Source organism: Phoxinus phoxinus (assembly GCF_949152265.1).
Source record: "Phoxinus phoxinus genome assembly, chromosome: 20".
Classification (NCBI taxonomy): Eukaryota; Metazoa; Chordata; class Actinopteri; order Cypriniformes; family Leuciscidae; genus Phoxinus; species Phoxinus phoxinus.
This window is the reverse complement of record NC_136895.1, coordinates 7,635,335-7,649,218: the sequence shown is the minus strand read 5'-3', so window position 1 is coordinate 7,649,218 and position 13,884 is coordinate 7,635,335. Positions and strand designations below refer to the sequence as shown.

The following is a 13,884-nucleotide window of genomic DNA, read 5'->3' as shown; positions in this document are numbered from 1 at the left end:
TTTGAACTTCAGCGAGAACCAATGAGGTTCATTATCGTGTTACGCAGCACGTTTGAGCTTCAGCAAGAACCAATGAGGTTCAGTCTCGTGTTACACAGCGCGTTTGAGCTTCAGCAAGAACCAATGAGGTTCAGTCTCGTGTTACACAGCACGTTTGAGCTTCAGCAAGAACCAATGAGGTTCATTCTCATGTTACGCAGCACGTTTGAACTTCAGCGAGAACCAATGAGGTTCATTATCGTGTTACGCAGCACGTTTGAGCTTCAGCAAGAACCAATGAGGTTCATTCTCGTGTTACGCAGCACGTTTGAGCTTCTGCAAGAACCAATGAGGTTCATTCTCGTGTTACGCAGCACGTTTGAACTTAAGCGAGAACCAATGAGGTTCATTATCGTGTTACGCAGCACGTTTGAGCTTCTGCAAGAACCAATGAGGTTCATTCTCATGTTACGCAGCACGTTTGAGCTTCAGCAAAAACCAATGAGGTTCAGTCTCGTGTTACGCAGCACGTTTGAGCTTCAGCAAGAACCAATGAGGTTCATTATCGTGTTACGCAGCACGTTTGAGCTTCTGCAAGAACCAATGAGGTTCATTATCGTGTTACGCAGCACGTTTGAGCTTCTGCAAGAACCAATGAGGTTCATTCTCATGTTACGCAGCACGTTTGAGCTTCAGCAAGAACCAATGAGGTTCATTATCGTGTTACGCAGCACGTTTGAGCTTCAGCAAGAACCAATGAGGTTCATTATCGTGTTACGCAGCACGTTTGAGATTCTGCAAGAACCAATGAGGTTCATTCTCATGTTACGCAGCACGTTTGAGCTTCAGCAAGAACCAATGAGGTTCAGTCTCGTGTTACACAGCGCGTTTGAGCTTCAGCAAGAACCAATGAGGTTCAGTCTCGTGTTACGCAGCACGTTTGAGCTTCAGCAAGAACCAATGAGGTTCATTATCGTGTTACGCAGCACCTTTGAGCTTCTGCAAGAACCAATGAGGTTCATTCTCATGTTACGCAGCACGTTTGAGCTTCAGCAAGAACCAATTAGGTTCAGTCTCGTGTTACACAGCGCGTTTGAGCTTCAGCAAGAACCAATGAGGTTCAGTCTCGTGTTACGCAGCACGTTTGAGCTTCAGCAAGAACCAATGAGGTTCATTATCGTGTTACGCAGCACGTTTGAGCTTCAGCAAGAACCAATGAGGTTCAGTCTCGTGTTACACAGCGCGTTTGAGCTTCAGCAAGAACCAATGAGGTTCATTCTCGTGTTACACAGCACGTTTGAGCTTCAGCAAGAACCAATGAGGTTCAGTATCGTGTTACGCAGCACGTTTGAGCTTCAGCAAGAACCAATGAGGTTCATTATCGTGTTACGCAGCACGTTTGAACTTAAGCGAGAACCAATGAGGTTCATTATCGTGTTAAGAAGCTTGTTTAAAGTTCAGCAAGAACCAATGAGGTTCAGTCTCGTGTTACGCAGCACGTTTGAGCTTCAGCAAGAACCAATGAGGTTCATTATCGTGTTAAGAAGCTTGTTTAAAGTTCAGCAAGAACCAATGAGGTTCATTATCGTGTTACGCAGCACGTTTGAGCTTCAGCAAGAACCAATGAGGGTTATTCTCATGTTACGCAGCACGTTTGAACTTCAGCAAGAACCAATGAGGTTCATTATCGTGTTACGCAGCACGTTTGAACTTCAGCGAGAACCAATGAGGTTCATTCTCGTGTTATGCAGCACGTTTGAGCTTCAGCGAGAACCAATGAGGTTCATTATCGTGTTACGCAGCACGTTTGAGCTTCTGCAAGAACCAATGAGGTTCATTCTCGTGTTACAGAGCACGTTTGCGCTTCAGCAAGAACCAATGAGGTTCATTCTCGTGTTACGCAGCACGTTTGAGCTTCTGCAAGAACCAATGAGGTTCATTCTCGTGTTACGCAGCACGTTTGCGCTTCTGCAAGAACCAATGAGGTTCATTCTCGTGTTACGCAGCACGTTTGCGCTTCAGCAAGAACCAATGAGGTTCATTCTCGTGTTACGCAGCACGTTTGAGCTTCTGCAAGAACCAATGAGGTTCATTCTCGTGTTACGCAGCACGTTTGCGCTTCAGCAAGAACCAATGAGGTTCATTCTCGTGTTACGCAGCACGTTTGAGCTTCAGCAAGAACCAATGAGGTTCATTATCATGTTGAATAAGGAAACAGTTCGATTGTCATAGCTTATGTCTAGTTCCCCCATTAAGCTGACCAAAAGTATTGAAATATCAACATTTATATATTATAGAGATATTCAATATATTATTTAGCACTGAATTTCCAACCTCCTTCAAAATGATGATTGTGATAGGATTTCAACATTGAAGCAATGTCACCTCGCTATCTGGGGTCTCTTCAGAAAATGAAGAGTTTTACAATCTATTTATGAACTTTTTGAAGCATCAAAGTGGTAATTGCGTAGCTGTCAATGGAGGGACAGAAATCTCTCAGATTTAATCAAAAAGATCTTCATTTGTGTTCCAAAGATGAACAAAAGTCTGACAGGTCAGAAACAACATGAGGGAGAGTAATTAATGACCAAAGTTTCTTGACTATCCCTTTAATGCATTCAACTTTCCTCAGAGAGACTAAGTACAAATGTAATTTGTTTAAATTTAAAATTATTTTATATTTTTAACTAAAGTATATGCTATTATTAAAATAATTACAACGTATTTTTTTATTGTTTTATAGATTATTTATCAACATATGAATTACACAATATAAATGACAAGGATCATATAAGTATTAACATATGATAACAGACAATTTTGAAATGAAATCAGCTTAATTCTTATCAGCGAAACATGCTATAGCAAAATGTAAAGCTTCGGCATAGGCTGAATAAGATTTGGATGTGGGAGGGACATGTCAGAACAGAAGAGTGCTGCAGCAGCGAAGACCCCCCCTCCAGCCCTTCCCAGAGAGAGAGAGAGAGAGAGAGAGAGAGAGAGAGAGAGAGAGAGAGAGAGAGAGAGAGAGAGAGAGAGAGAAGGGGACTGATGACGTCGACTCTGGGAAGCTCCCAGTAGAAGGTGCGCGCCCGCGGGAGGGGCCGATAGAAAATGGCGAGTCTGTGCAGAAGGCAGCAATGCACGATCGAGAGGCGCGGCTTTCGGCAGGAACTTGATTCGTGGCGGCATAAACTCATTCACTGTGTAGGTAAGCTCGTTTAACCTAACATGCAGAATTGTCCAGTACAGCTTCACGGTCCGTGGATGTGTATATTTGGTGTAGGGGACTAGTGGAAATCAATTGCCTATAGCGGCGAGCGAAGCGGCTTTTTTGTCTCGCAACGATTTTTTCTCATAGCGCTCACCACCCGCTGGACCTTGTAAAAAAAAAAAATCGCAGTTATGAGTTTAGTTATGCGGCTGTAATAGGAGCAATAATGTGTGTCAAGTGCATATTTGTTATTATTTAACTGTGTAATAGTTAATGTTTTTGCCCCGACGTTATTTCTTTAAGTTATTATTTTTTTTAAGAACATTTGGGCGATGTTTATTTATTGTAAGCAGGGCGTGTTACGTGTACAGAGGGAATTGTGCATTGACCAATCAAATGCGTTCCTTTTGCCAGTGTGCGCGCTCCCTGTTTTATTGTAGGCTACTGTATTATTTGGGGTTGGGGGGGGGGAGGGCTGTGCGCGTCCCCGCCCCACTGTCATGCTGCTGCGCGCGCGCGTCCTCCCTTCCCTCAAATCATCGGCGCTGGGGGAGCGCGCTTTGCTGCAATGGGGAAATGTCAGAAAATAATTTTGTATTTTAGGGGAAGGTGGGGGGTTGACAAAGAAAATGACACTGCGCATATTGCATAGTTGTTATCGCGGCCTTGTCAAGACCAGTTCTAGCTACACGGAGCATTTTAATATAACGCCTTGATCTTAATCTGAAGATTTTTTTGGCGAATATATGCTCTGATATTTGAGTCTGTTTTGATGTGTGTTTTTTTGGTTAATCGATTGCTCGCTTTGTCCGTGAACGACACTTGCCAGTGTAGCCAAAATGTCGTGCAAATAACAACATTATTTGGTTTTTAGGAACCCATGAGTCCCGTTTCAAAGTGTTATTTACTCATATTTTTTTCTCATTTCCAAAAATATGATGGAAAATATTGGTTCCCCGCCCCTCCCCCGTTAAATCTAATGTTTCATTAGCTATGTTTAATCCTTTTAAATCGCCGTATCTGATGTTATTGGGAGATTATCTATTGAGTCTTAACCTCGAGGTTTCCTCGTTTTCAACCCTAGATTTGTGTTAATCTCCCTTTTAATGTCAGACAGAAAACCCTTGGTTTTTGGCATCTGTTCTGCAGCTTTTGAGTAAATGTTGGTCACTCTTTATCAACCAAAACAATGTAGATATTTCAACGACATAGTGAACCGCACAAAGTCTGATTATAATGTTGCTTAAGATATTACACATGCCACAAATACATTTAAGATGTCACATACTTCTCTATGAATGGTAAAGCTTTTATTGTGAACTTTGCTCTTCCGTTTGTTCAACATGCTCTACATCATATCAAATATGATACACATCTGTGTTTAAAATGACTGCGTTTTATTATCGAACATGGCATGTGTCAGTGAAACCTGCTTATATCCTCTCATGATATGAGGAAAAATCTCCCAATCTGTATCAAAATGCCTGTTTCAGGAAGTATCAATGCAGTTCTGAAATATGAAAGATATTTGGCAGTGAGCCATTAAAGGGTTGGTTCATCCAAAAAAAATTGTCCCATGATTTCCTTACCCTCAGGCCATCTTAAGTGTATCTTTCTTCCTTCAGCCAAACATTATCGGAGTTATATTAAGTAATATCCAGGCTCGTCCATGGGAGTTTATAATGGGAGTGAATGGTAGAAGATATTTTGAAGCCCAAAAAAGCTCATCCATCCATCATAAAAGTAATGCATGGGGTTAATAAAGACCTTCTGAAGCACAGCCATGCGTTTTTGCAAGAAAAATATCCATATCCATATTTACAACTTTATAAACTATAATCACTGGCTTCCGGTAACGCTGTACGCGAGTCTAGTTCCGGCGGACGAGTGACCTCTGACCCGACGCATGAAGAGTGATCTCTGACCCGACGAGTGACCTCTGACTCGACGCATGACGTATTGACGAACGCGGAAATGTTACCGGAAGCCAGTGATTATATTTTTCTTACAAAAACGCATCGCTTTGCTTCAGAAGGCCTTTATTAACCCTCTTTTTATGCGCTTTTTTGGAGTTTCAAAATCTCAGGCGTTACTTCCATATACTTACAGTATAAAGCTCGGAAGAGCCAGGATATTTTTTAATATAACTCTGATTGTGTTTGGTTGAAATAATAAAGTCATATACACCTAGGATGGCTTGAGGGTGAGGAAATTATGGGATCGTTTTCATTTTTGGGGGAACTATCCCTTTAAATATTACCTTTCCAATCATGGGAATTTATATATTTTTTTCCTGTTATATTCTGCTCAAAAATATTACATTGTATAAGATTGCTTCTTTGAGAGTACAATCTCTATGAATATTTAGTAATCACATTCACATATGACTATGTTATGGAAAAATGATTATCGTGTGGGAACTCTAAATATAATTGCAGTGTTTAAGGCTTAAAGATGTGTTGCTTCTTGTGTCTTGTGCTTCTGCTGCTGTGTAGTTATTCTGTCCATCATACGAGATTAATTCCGAGTACATTTTGAGGAAATCTAGGCTAAATATTTTTGGGCTTAGCCTATTGAAAATTTGCAGTGAGTTCATAACGAGAGCTTAGCTTTATCATGTGTTTTTAGAGGTAAAAAGTAACCCGAAGCCATTAATCTCCCACCGTATTTCTGTGTAATAAGTGTGTAAAAGTTGATTCACGCCTTCATGACAAGATGTTTCTCCCGAGCTCTGTTGATAACGCTTTAGGGAGCATCATAAATCATTTCCTCAAACTTTATTTTTCCAGGGTCAAAGTCCCAAAATCCAAACTCTATTGTTGTTAACACACTGTCCAGCATTCCAGCATTGATAGAAGTTGCAACGTTTAGAAACACATTGTTTTTCAGTGCAAGCCACTTAGTGTGATGCTGAATTTGGACTGTCAGTATCATATTTTGTCATACGTTTCTTTTTCCGTTTCTGTTTGTAGTCTGATACTAAATCACCCTCTGTAATGTAACATGGACTATTATGTTTCCCACAGGCTAGCTTTTCCTGTTTGTTGTTGGTAACTTTTAGACAGCCTTGCATTATGGGTACAGCAGTGGTTCTCAAACTGATGGAACCCTTAACCCTTTAAGCGGCACCCCCTTTTTTTAATAGACGTGAAAATGCACATGCCGAACTTAAATGGATGTAATTCAAGAATGCTTTGGGATATAGATGTAAGATTGGTCCTGTTTTAAAGAAGACATTTGGCAGATTTTTGTAGAATTAAGAAAGTTAAACAGAAAAAAAGTTATAGAAGTTTGAGTTTATGGAAATTTACAATGTACATTTTTTTATTATTCATATTTTATATAAAATATCTATTTTCAAAACCTGGTGGATTCTAAAAATGCAAAAAAATCAAAGCCAAAAATCTGAACAAGTTGTGTTTCAAATGTTAGGTTGATATCTCAAAAAATAAGCTTTCAGTGAGATTTAGTTTGGGCGCAGTACCACACTTCTCCACTAGTGGACATTACTGCCCATATAAGAGCGCCTCCATTTCCATATGTTGTTTGAGTGATCTGAACCATTATTTTTAAAATGTTCATACAATTTATGAAGTAGATATGCTATTCAGAAGTAGTGTTGGAAGTTTGGCATATTTTGAAATGAATTCAACCTCAAAAAGATCACGTATGTGCATTATAGCTCGCCGCCACATCACAAATGGTGAATCTATTATTTTGTAAAACATTTTCAGACCTTTTTTTCTAAAATAATTGAATGGCTGCTATCTTTTGTACTCTTGGCATGAAAACAAACTGAGGTTACTACCATTCTTTCATGATTTTTCATGTTCATCACTATTTCAAAATAAAGGTCTGAACACGCCTTAGGAGTATGAAAATATTCTTGTTGTAAATTGATAAATTACGGCTCCTCTGTAATTTATGTTGAAAATCAGTCACCAAATATGTAAACTAGAGATTGTAAGCTTTCAAATGAGATATAGTTTGTCAAGATTAGTTTAGGTTTAGTATAGGATATTACTGTTTTAAATATGTAATGGCTGTGATGCCAATATAAGGGGTTAAATAATAATTGACAAAAATGATCAACATTGAAACTATAATCAAATTCATTAACTCATAGCGGTTTGTATTTACATTAATTTTATGATAAGCATTTCAGTTTTGCCGTTCCTTGTCATTTATTTTCAATTACTTTAAGTAACAGTCTTGTATATTTTAATTTGGGAACGAGACCCTTGAATAGGATTTGGTGTGTTAAGAGGAGGTTTGTATTTGTAATGGATGTTTCATTTGGTTAAGGTGCCTGTGTTTTAATTAATCAGCCAAGTTTATTCATCTGCTGTTTATTTTCACCCAGTTTATATCCGCACATGGACCCGGCGCTCCAGTGCCAAACCTAACCTTGGCTTTCCTGGCTTTTCGGACTCTTTCCTGTGTGAATTTGTCAGCACACATTTGGTGTCATGCTCGAGAGCGTCACAAATTCAAACAAAACTGAAGGTCAAAGCTGCTTGCTGTGAGAACCATTACCATCAGGAAAAATGTCACTTTTTATTTTTATCTCTAGTCATCATCTACCTCCCCCTCTCTCTTCGAAAGCTTCCCTATGCGTCCGCCTTTCCTCTCTTTTCATCAAAGATCAGCAACAACCTTATGGCCAATTATGTTTCTTGCAACATTTCTCTCAAATATAGGGCTATTTTGGATATTCCTTTGACATTTTATCAATGCCTCAGTCTCCAGTTTTGGTCGAGTCCATACTAGATAGATAACATAGTGATTTTACAAGTTCCTAGTTCTTCTCAAAGACATTATTGGTTGATAATCATGTATTTTTTGGGTTTTGGTGGTTTGAGAATTGTTTCGGCCACATATTGAGAGCGGCTTTATACCTTTATTTTTCTAGCTTGACCGTAAAGCGCTTCTAGCAGCTCTTGAACATCCACCCCCAACTGAAGAGGTTGTTAAAGAAGCGTCTGGAGCTATTTGACGACAGTTTCCAGCAGATTTAATTGGTATGTAGGCTGCAAGAAGGTGCATTGATTCAAGTTGCATTCGTTTTGACCACCGCTGAAAATCAACAGCATTTTAAATTGATTATAAAAAAAAAAAAAAATTGTCATCTGAATTATGTATGGATCTTTTTCTCTGTGGGATGTTGAGATGCTGCATATAAGGAAAATACTGCATGGAATTTTTTATTACATTTTTTTAAAAATAGTTATGCTCCATAAAGCCTAGGTTAGTTGCATTTAGTATTTTATTCAATGCAATATACAAAATGAAGTTTAGATGACCAAATAAAAGACTTTTCGTTTTGTCTGCACCATTGGAGAAGCCGGTTTATAATCACAATAGTAACTGTGAGTATGTTACATTGGCGCTGCTAAGGAACTAAAGCATTGATTCTTCATGATTCCAGCATGCGGCGTGTGTTATCGAGTTTACAGCTACGGTTTCCATCACAGCTTTTGAAGCTGTCAGGGTTTCACTAAACCATGTAAACTACTTTAAATGTACTAGCACTACACTCCCACAGAGATAATACTTTTGGTTTTTCCACTGGATTTTTTTCTCAACAGTTCGGATCTTAAATATGCCAGGCTTCTGTGCCTAAGTATTTTGACATCTGGGAAGTCTGTTTCCATTATTATTTCCTCTAAAACCCCGGGGATTCTCATTCTGTCAAAGGACATCTAGATTAAATCCGTACTTTATCCCAATTCTGACTTTTCTGACTTTCCTCATTTCATGCAAATCCTGGTCTTTTTTTTCTTTTTCTTTTTTTGTTGCCATGTATAGTGCTTTTTTTGATTAAAGGCACAATATGTAAGATTTTTGGATTAAAATATCCAAAAACCACTAGAACAGTGTTATGTTTTGTTGGCTTGTGTTCTTACAATATCTCGTTTCCGACAATGTTTAAATCCATAGAAATCATCCATTTTAACCAGTGTGACATTGATGTCATATCCACGTTACCCTAGATTTCCAGTTTTACTTCCGTAGAAATCATGGAAACACCGAAGACGCTTTAATAAATAATTATATAGCTTTGTTATATAGCTCAACATAGTAGTGTTATATCAACTATCAACACACTCAAATGTATTTTTAGTATGATTGATTTGACCAAGTCTAACACCGCTGAGTTACTCCACAAATTTAATTTGTCAATTTTTATTAAAAAAAAAGGCCAGTATGAGTAGTAATTCAGCACTTGTGGCTGTTTCATTAGAACAAAATAAAATAATGTGAATTTAAGTGATCAAACTATAACAAAATTCAAGTTCAGGAGGCAGACATTAATCGTAAAATAAACATAACCAACAAAACGAAAGGAGCGGCCAACTTCGGCATATAAGCATAATAAAAACGGCAGCGTAAAATGTCCCACGGCCCCGGCTTCATAAACTTTTATACATTAGCTCACGCATGAACATGAATTCTGTTTATTTTTCATTGGACGACAACTCCCGTGATTCTACGCTCATTCACGCCGTCATCAAGCTACGCCTTTGTTATTGTTTTGAATAAGCGACCTCTGGTGGCGAAACTTACACACTGTGCTTTTAAGTAGGTCAGTTTGGATGTATTTTGGATGTCAGATGCAAATTAAATCTTTCACATTTAAAAGAACAATTTTGAACACATTTGTTCTCTCAAGGCGTGTTTTCCCCAAACTTCCCAAACGATTCCAGGTAAGCCATTGATTTGATAAAATGAATCATTCTTTAACAGCCTCTTGCGCAAGAACTTTTGGGAGTGTTTCTTTTTGATACCCAGTGACCGTAAAGACAAGATAAGCTAAATTTTCACTCTTCCTCTTTCGGTGCTGAAGTTCATTTTAGCCTTTAGCTAAACAAATCCCTGTAAATCTAAGTGTGTCAAAAATCTGCCATATGGTTTACATTTTTTTTTTTTGTCCACTTCTCATGTGACACTGTGTGGTTGTTGTTATCCATTAAAGCCCCTGAACACTTGCCGTGTGGGGAATGAGTTTAGATTAGGGTGAGGGTTGAAGGAATTTTGACATTATTTTTGCTGCTAATGCTGTCGATGTTTACTGGGAACTGTTGGCATGCAGACGCAGATTTCGGTGGCAAATAAATGAAAACCATTCAGCCTAGTTTTCAGTTTTTAGTGTTTTATGGTGGTACAATTCCTAAATGCTAAACACATTTTAGCTTCACCTTTAGCAAAGTAGTTTAAATTAGGGCTGTGAAACGATTAATCGCGAGTAATCGTGATTAATCGCATTCCAAAATAAAAGTTTGTTTACATAATAAATGTGTGTGTACTGTGTATAATTATTTAGTATATATAAATACACACACATGCTTGTATATATTTAAGAAATATTTGCATGTGTATACTGTATATAGATTTATATATAATTTATATTATATATAAATATATTTAAATAACAATTTTTTCTTAAATATATACTGTACATGCACGTGTGTGTATTTATATATACTAAATAATTATACACAGTACACACACATTTATTATGTGTAAACAAACTTTTATTTTGGATGCGATTAATCGCTTCACAGCCCTAATTTAAATCTTATTGAAACACACTTGTGAAATGTTGTACAAAAAGACATGTAGAAGTTTCCCAAAACTTGAGGGATATTTCGCATGCATCAATTATTATTTTTACCAAAGATTTTGAGTTTTACCAAAGCAGATTCATGCTTCAGTAATATTTAATCTAGATGCTACTCTGCAAATATATTGAACCTAAATGTGAACAAAAGTCACTATCGTGAAGTAAAAGCCACTGTTAATGTTTCTAGTGCAGCTTCAAGTCACTGTTTAATAGTTTTATGGTTATTGTTAAAGTATTTTCTTGTGTTTTGGGGTTATGATTAGCTGTATTAGCGATGGTCAACTAGTCAAACAGAGCACTTGTCGATTAGTGAGGGTTTTTTGAGAACTTTTTGCACCAATACTTCATCCCTAAGTAATACTTCATCCCTTTTAAAGCACAAGAACGTGCTCAGATGAATCCAAAACATATACAATTCATTATTTTTTACACAACCTTTCAGCAGTTTACAAGCATGTAGTTTTGCCCGTCCCTGAGATATGTTTGTATCGTTCATTTTCTCCAACATCGATCCAACGTCCATCTGGATCCCCAGCACGTGAAGGATTTCTTTTGTTTCTCAGAGCAAGAATCCATGTGAAAATCATATGAAAAAAGCAGGCTGAAATCTCATATCAATTACATGCCCCCCCGCCTCCTCCCGAATGGAGATGATTTTATACTCTGCTGATCTGATGACTATTGTCTTCAGGGTCTTTGTGCTATTAAATGAGGATTAATTGTGAATCCCATTGTTCAGTATAGCGGCCACTATTACAAAAGTAAAATTACGTATGAACTATCCTTAATTATTATTATTTCTGGTAATTTTGAATATTCGCAAATGGTTTAGGATTTTTCCACACAGTTCTGATTAAAAGTCATGTAGTGGAACGCATTATCTCTCCAGCCAAGTTATTACTTTTTGTCTGTTTTTTTTTAATATATATATACATATTCCAAACATAGATTAAATCTCGTTAAAACCCATAACCTAGAATAATATTTGAGCAGATATAGGGAGTATGAATGATGTTATTTGCTGAAGTTTGAGGTGTTTTGTGTTTCTCAAAAAATGAGAAACACAAAGCAATAGACCTGGATATATATTGCTGGTTGAATTATGATATTGTCATGGTAGTTTGACAGTTTCTTGGTAAATCTAAACGCGGTTTAATTTTGGGGCATTATTGGGATTTTTTTTGTTTTTTTTATCCTACTTTTTTACCAAGCGTTTTCTGCATTGACTGAACTGGTCTTGGATGTGTCGTTTTTGATTAGTCCAGGGAGGGACCTGGAGGATTCAAGACAGATTGATTTGTGGGAAAGAGTGTTTTTGAATGGAGTATCGCATCACCTGCATTGTATGTTGACTTGAGAGATGAAGTTTTCCTTTCACTCAATGTATTGTTGGATTATCACACTGGCGAACAATAGATTCTCTGATGTCTTTTTGAAAGATATAGTCCACCCCAACAAATAAAACATATCCTGGGACTCAGGAGTTATTTAACAGAATGTCCAAGCTCCTCTTTTACACTAGTGGAAATTGTCACAATTCACTTTTAAAGACAACATATGTGACCCTGGATCACAAAACCAGTCACATGTCGCACGGGTATATCTGTGGCAATAGCCAACAACACATTGTATGGGTCAAATTTATAGATTTTTCTTTTATGCCAAAAATCATGAGGATATTAAGTAAAGATCATGTTCCATGAAGATATTTTGTAAATTTCCTTCAGTAAATATATAAAACATTATTTTTGTGAGTGAATGCAACACAATCGTGAACATAAATGCACAACTTTAAAGGAGATTTTCTCAATGTGTCGATTTTTTTTTGCACCCTCAGATTCCAGATTTTCAAATAGTCGTATCTCTACCAAATATTGTCCTATCCTAACAAACCATACATCAATGGAAAGCTTATTTATCCAGCTTTCAGATCATGTATACATCTCAATTTCAAAATGTGACTGTGACTGGTTTTGTAGTCCAGGGTCACATATAAAGACAATTCGCTTTTATTGTATGGAAAAGAGCAGCTTGGACATTCTGAAGAATTTCTTCTTTTATGTTTCACTGAAGAAAGAACATTTGAACTACATTTTTGTGTGTGTGTGTGTGTGTGTGTGTGTGTGTGTGTGTGTTGTTGAACTACACTCTAGAAAGTGGTAACCAGCAATTGTTACCTTGCTTAGAGAGCTGTTTTTTACTTGTTTTAACCCATACATTTTAATTTTGTTGGTATAAATGAATGCATTTAGATTGATTCAGTGATGATAAATAATATTTTTGACTTGAATAAAACCATTTTGATGTTATCATTTGGTTACTTTTTTTTCTCAGTCTATGCCTATAGAGGGATTGTATTTCTTATGGTGGTTTTGTTGCTGCTTCTGAAATAAATATCCATATTTTTGGAGAAACTTTATGAGAAACTGATTTTAATTATTTATTTTATGTACTGCGATAAACATTTTGAACATACTTGCCAACATTGACTGCATGGTTGAAATAATCGTATCTATACAATATAATATAAAATATAAAACCCCCCCAGAAAAATAGATACATTTTTGTTATATCCCTCAACCATATTAAATGAACGGACAGATCGAAGGATATTATTGATCCAAGGTTCAGGTGCAAAATAGCGGCAATGTAACACACACACACACACGCACGCACACACACACACACACACACACACACACACACACACACACACGATGAAGGCCATGGCAATTTTGTAAGAGCTTTCATTCTCAGATTGTCCGTAGGCTATAAAAATAACGTAGTTTTTAATGAAAAATTAATTCTGTCAAAGAAATATATATTTTTAAATGTGCTGCAGATGTTCTGTGGGTTTGCATGGAGATCGCCACATCAGTTTGACGTGCTAGTCGTGAAAATAAACCATTTGTCGTGACTGACAAACGAAGAGAGCCTTGCAAACATGAAGTATTGTGGTATATTGATCTATTCTTTAAAAAAACGGCTTTATGAAGAAGAAGAAAAAAAGACTCCTTTATTCCGCATCGCATTTGTTTGTTTTTTTGGTGAACACTTAACCCTATAA

At 37.2% G+C, this 13,884-nt stretch overlaps 1 protein-coding gene across 1 annotated transcript in view; it reads left to right on the top strand.

The window, feature by feature from the left end:
- The first annotated feature begins 3,091 nt into the window (after positions 1-3,091).
- The window catches only part of lcor (ligand dependent nuclear receptor corepressor), a 42,253-nt gene continuing 31,460 nt past the window's right edge, over positions 3,092-13,884 (top strand). Inside the window, exon 1 of the mRNA XM_079592102.1 lies at positions 3,092-3,190. Coding sequence (XP_079448228.1) covers positions 3,094-3,190 — 97 coding nt within the window. The 5' untranslated portion in view covers positions 3,092-3,093. The remainder of the gene's footprint in view (positions 3,191-13,884) is intronic.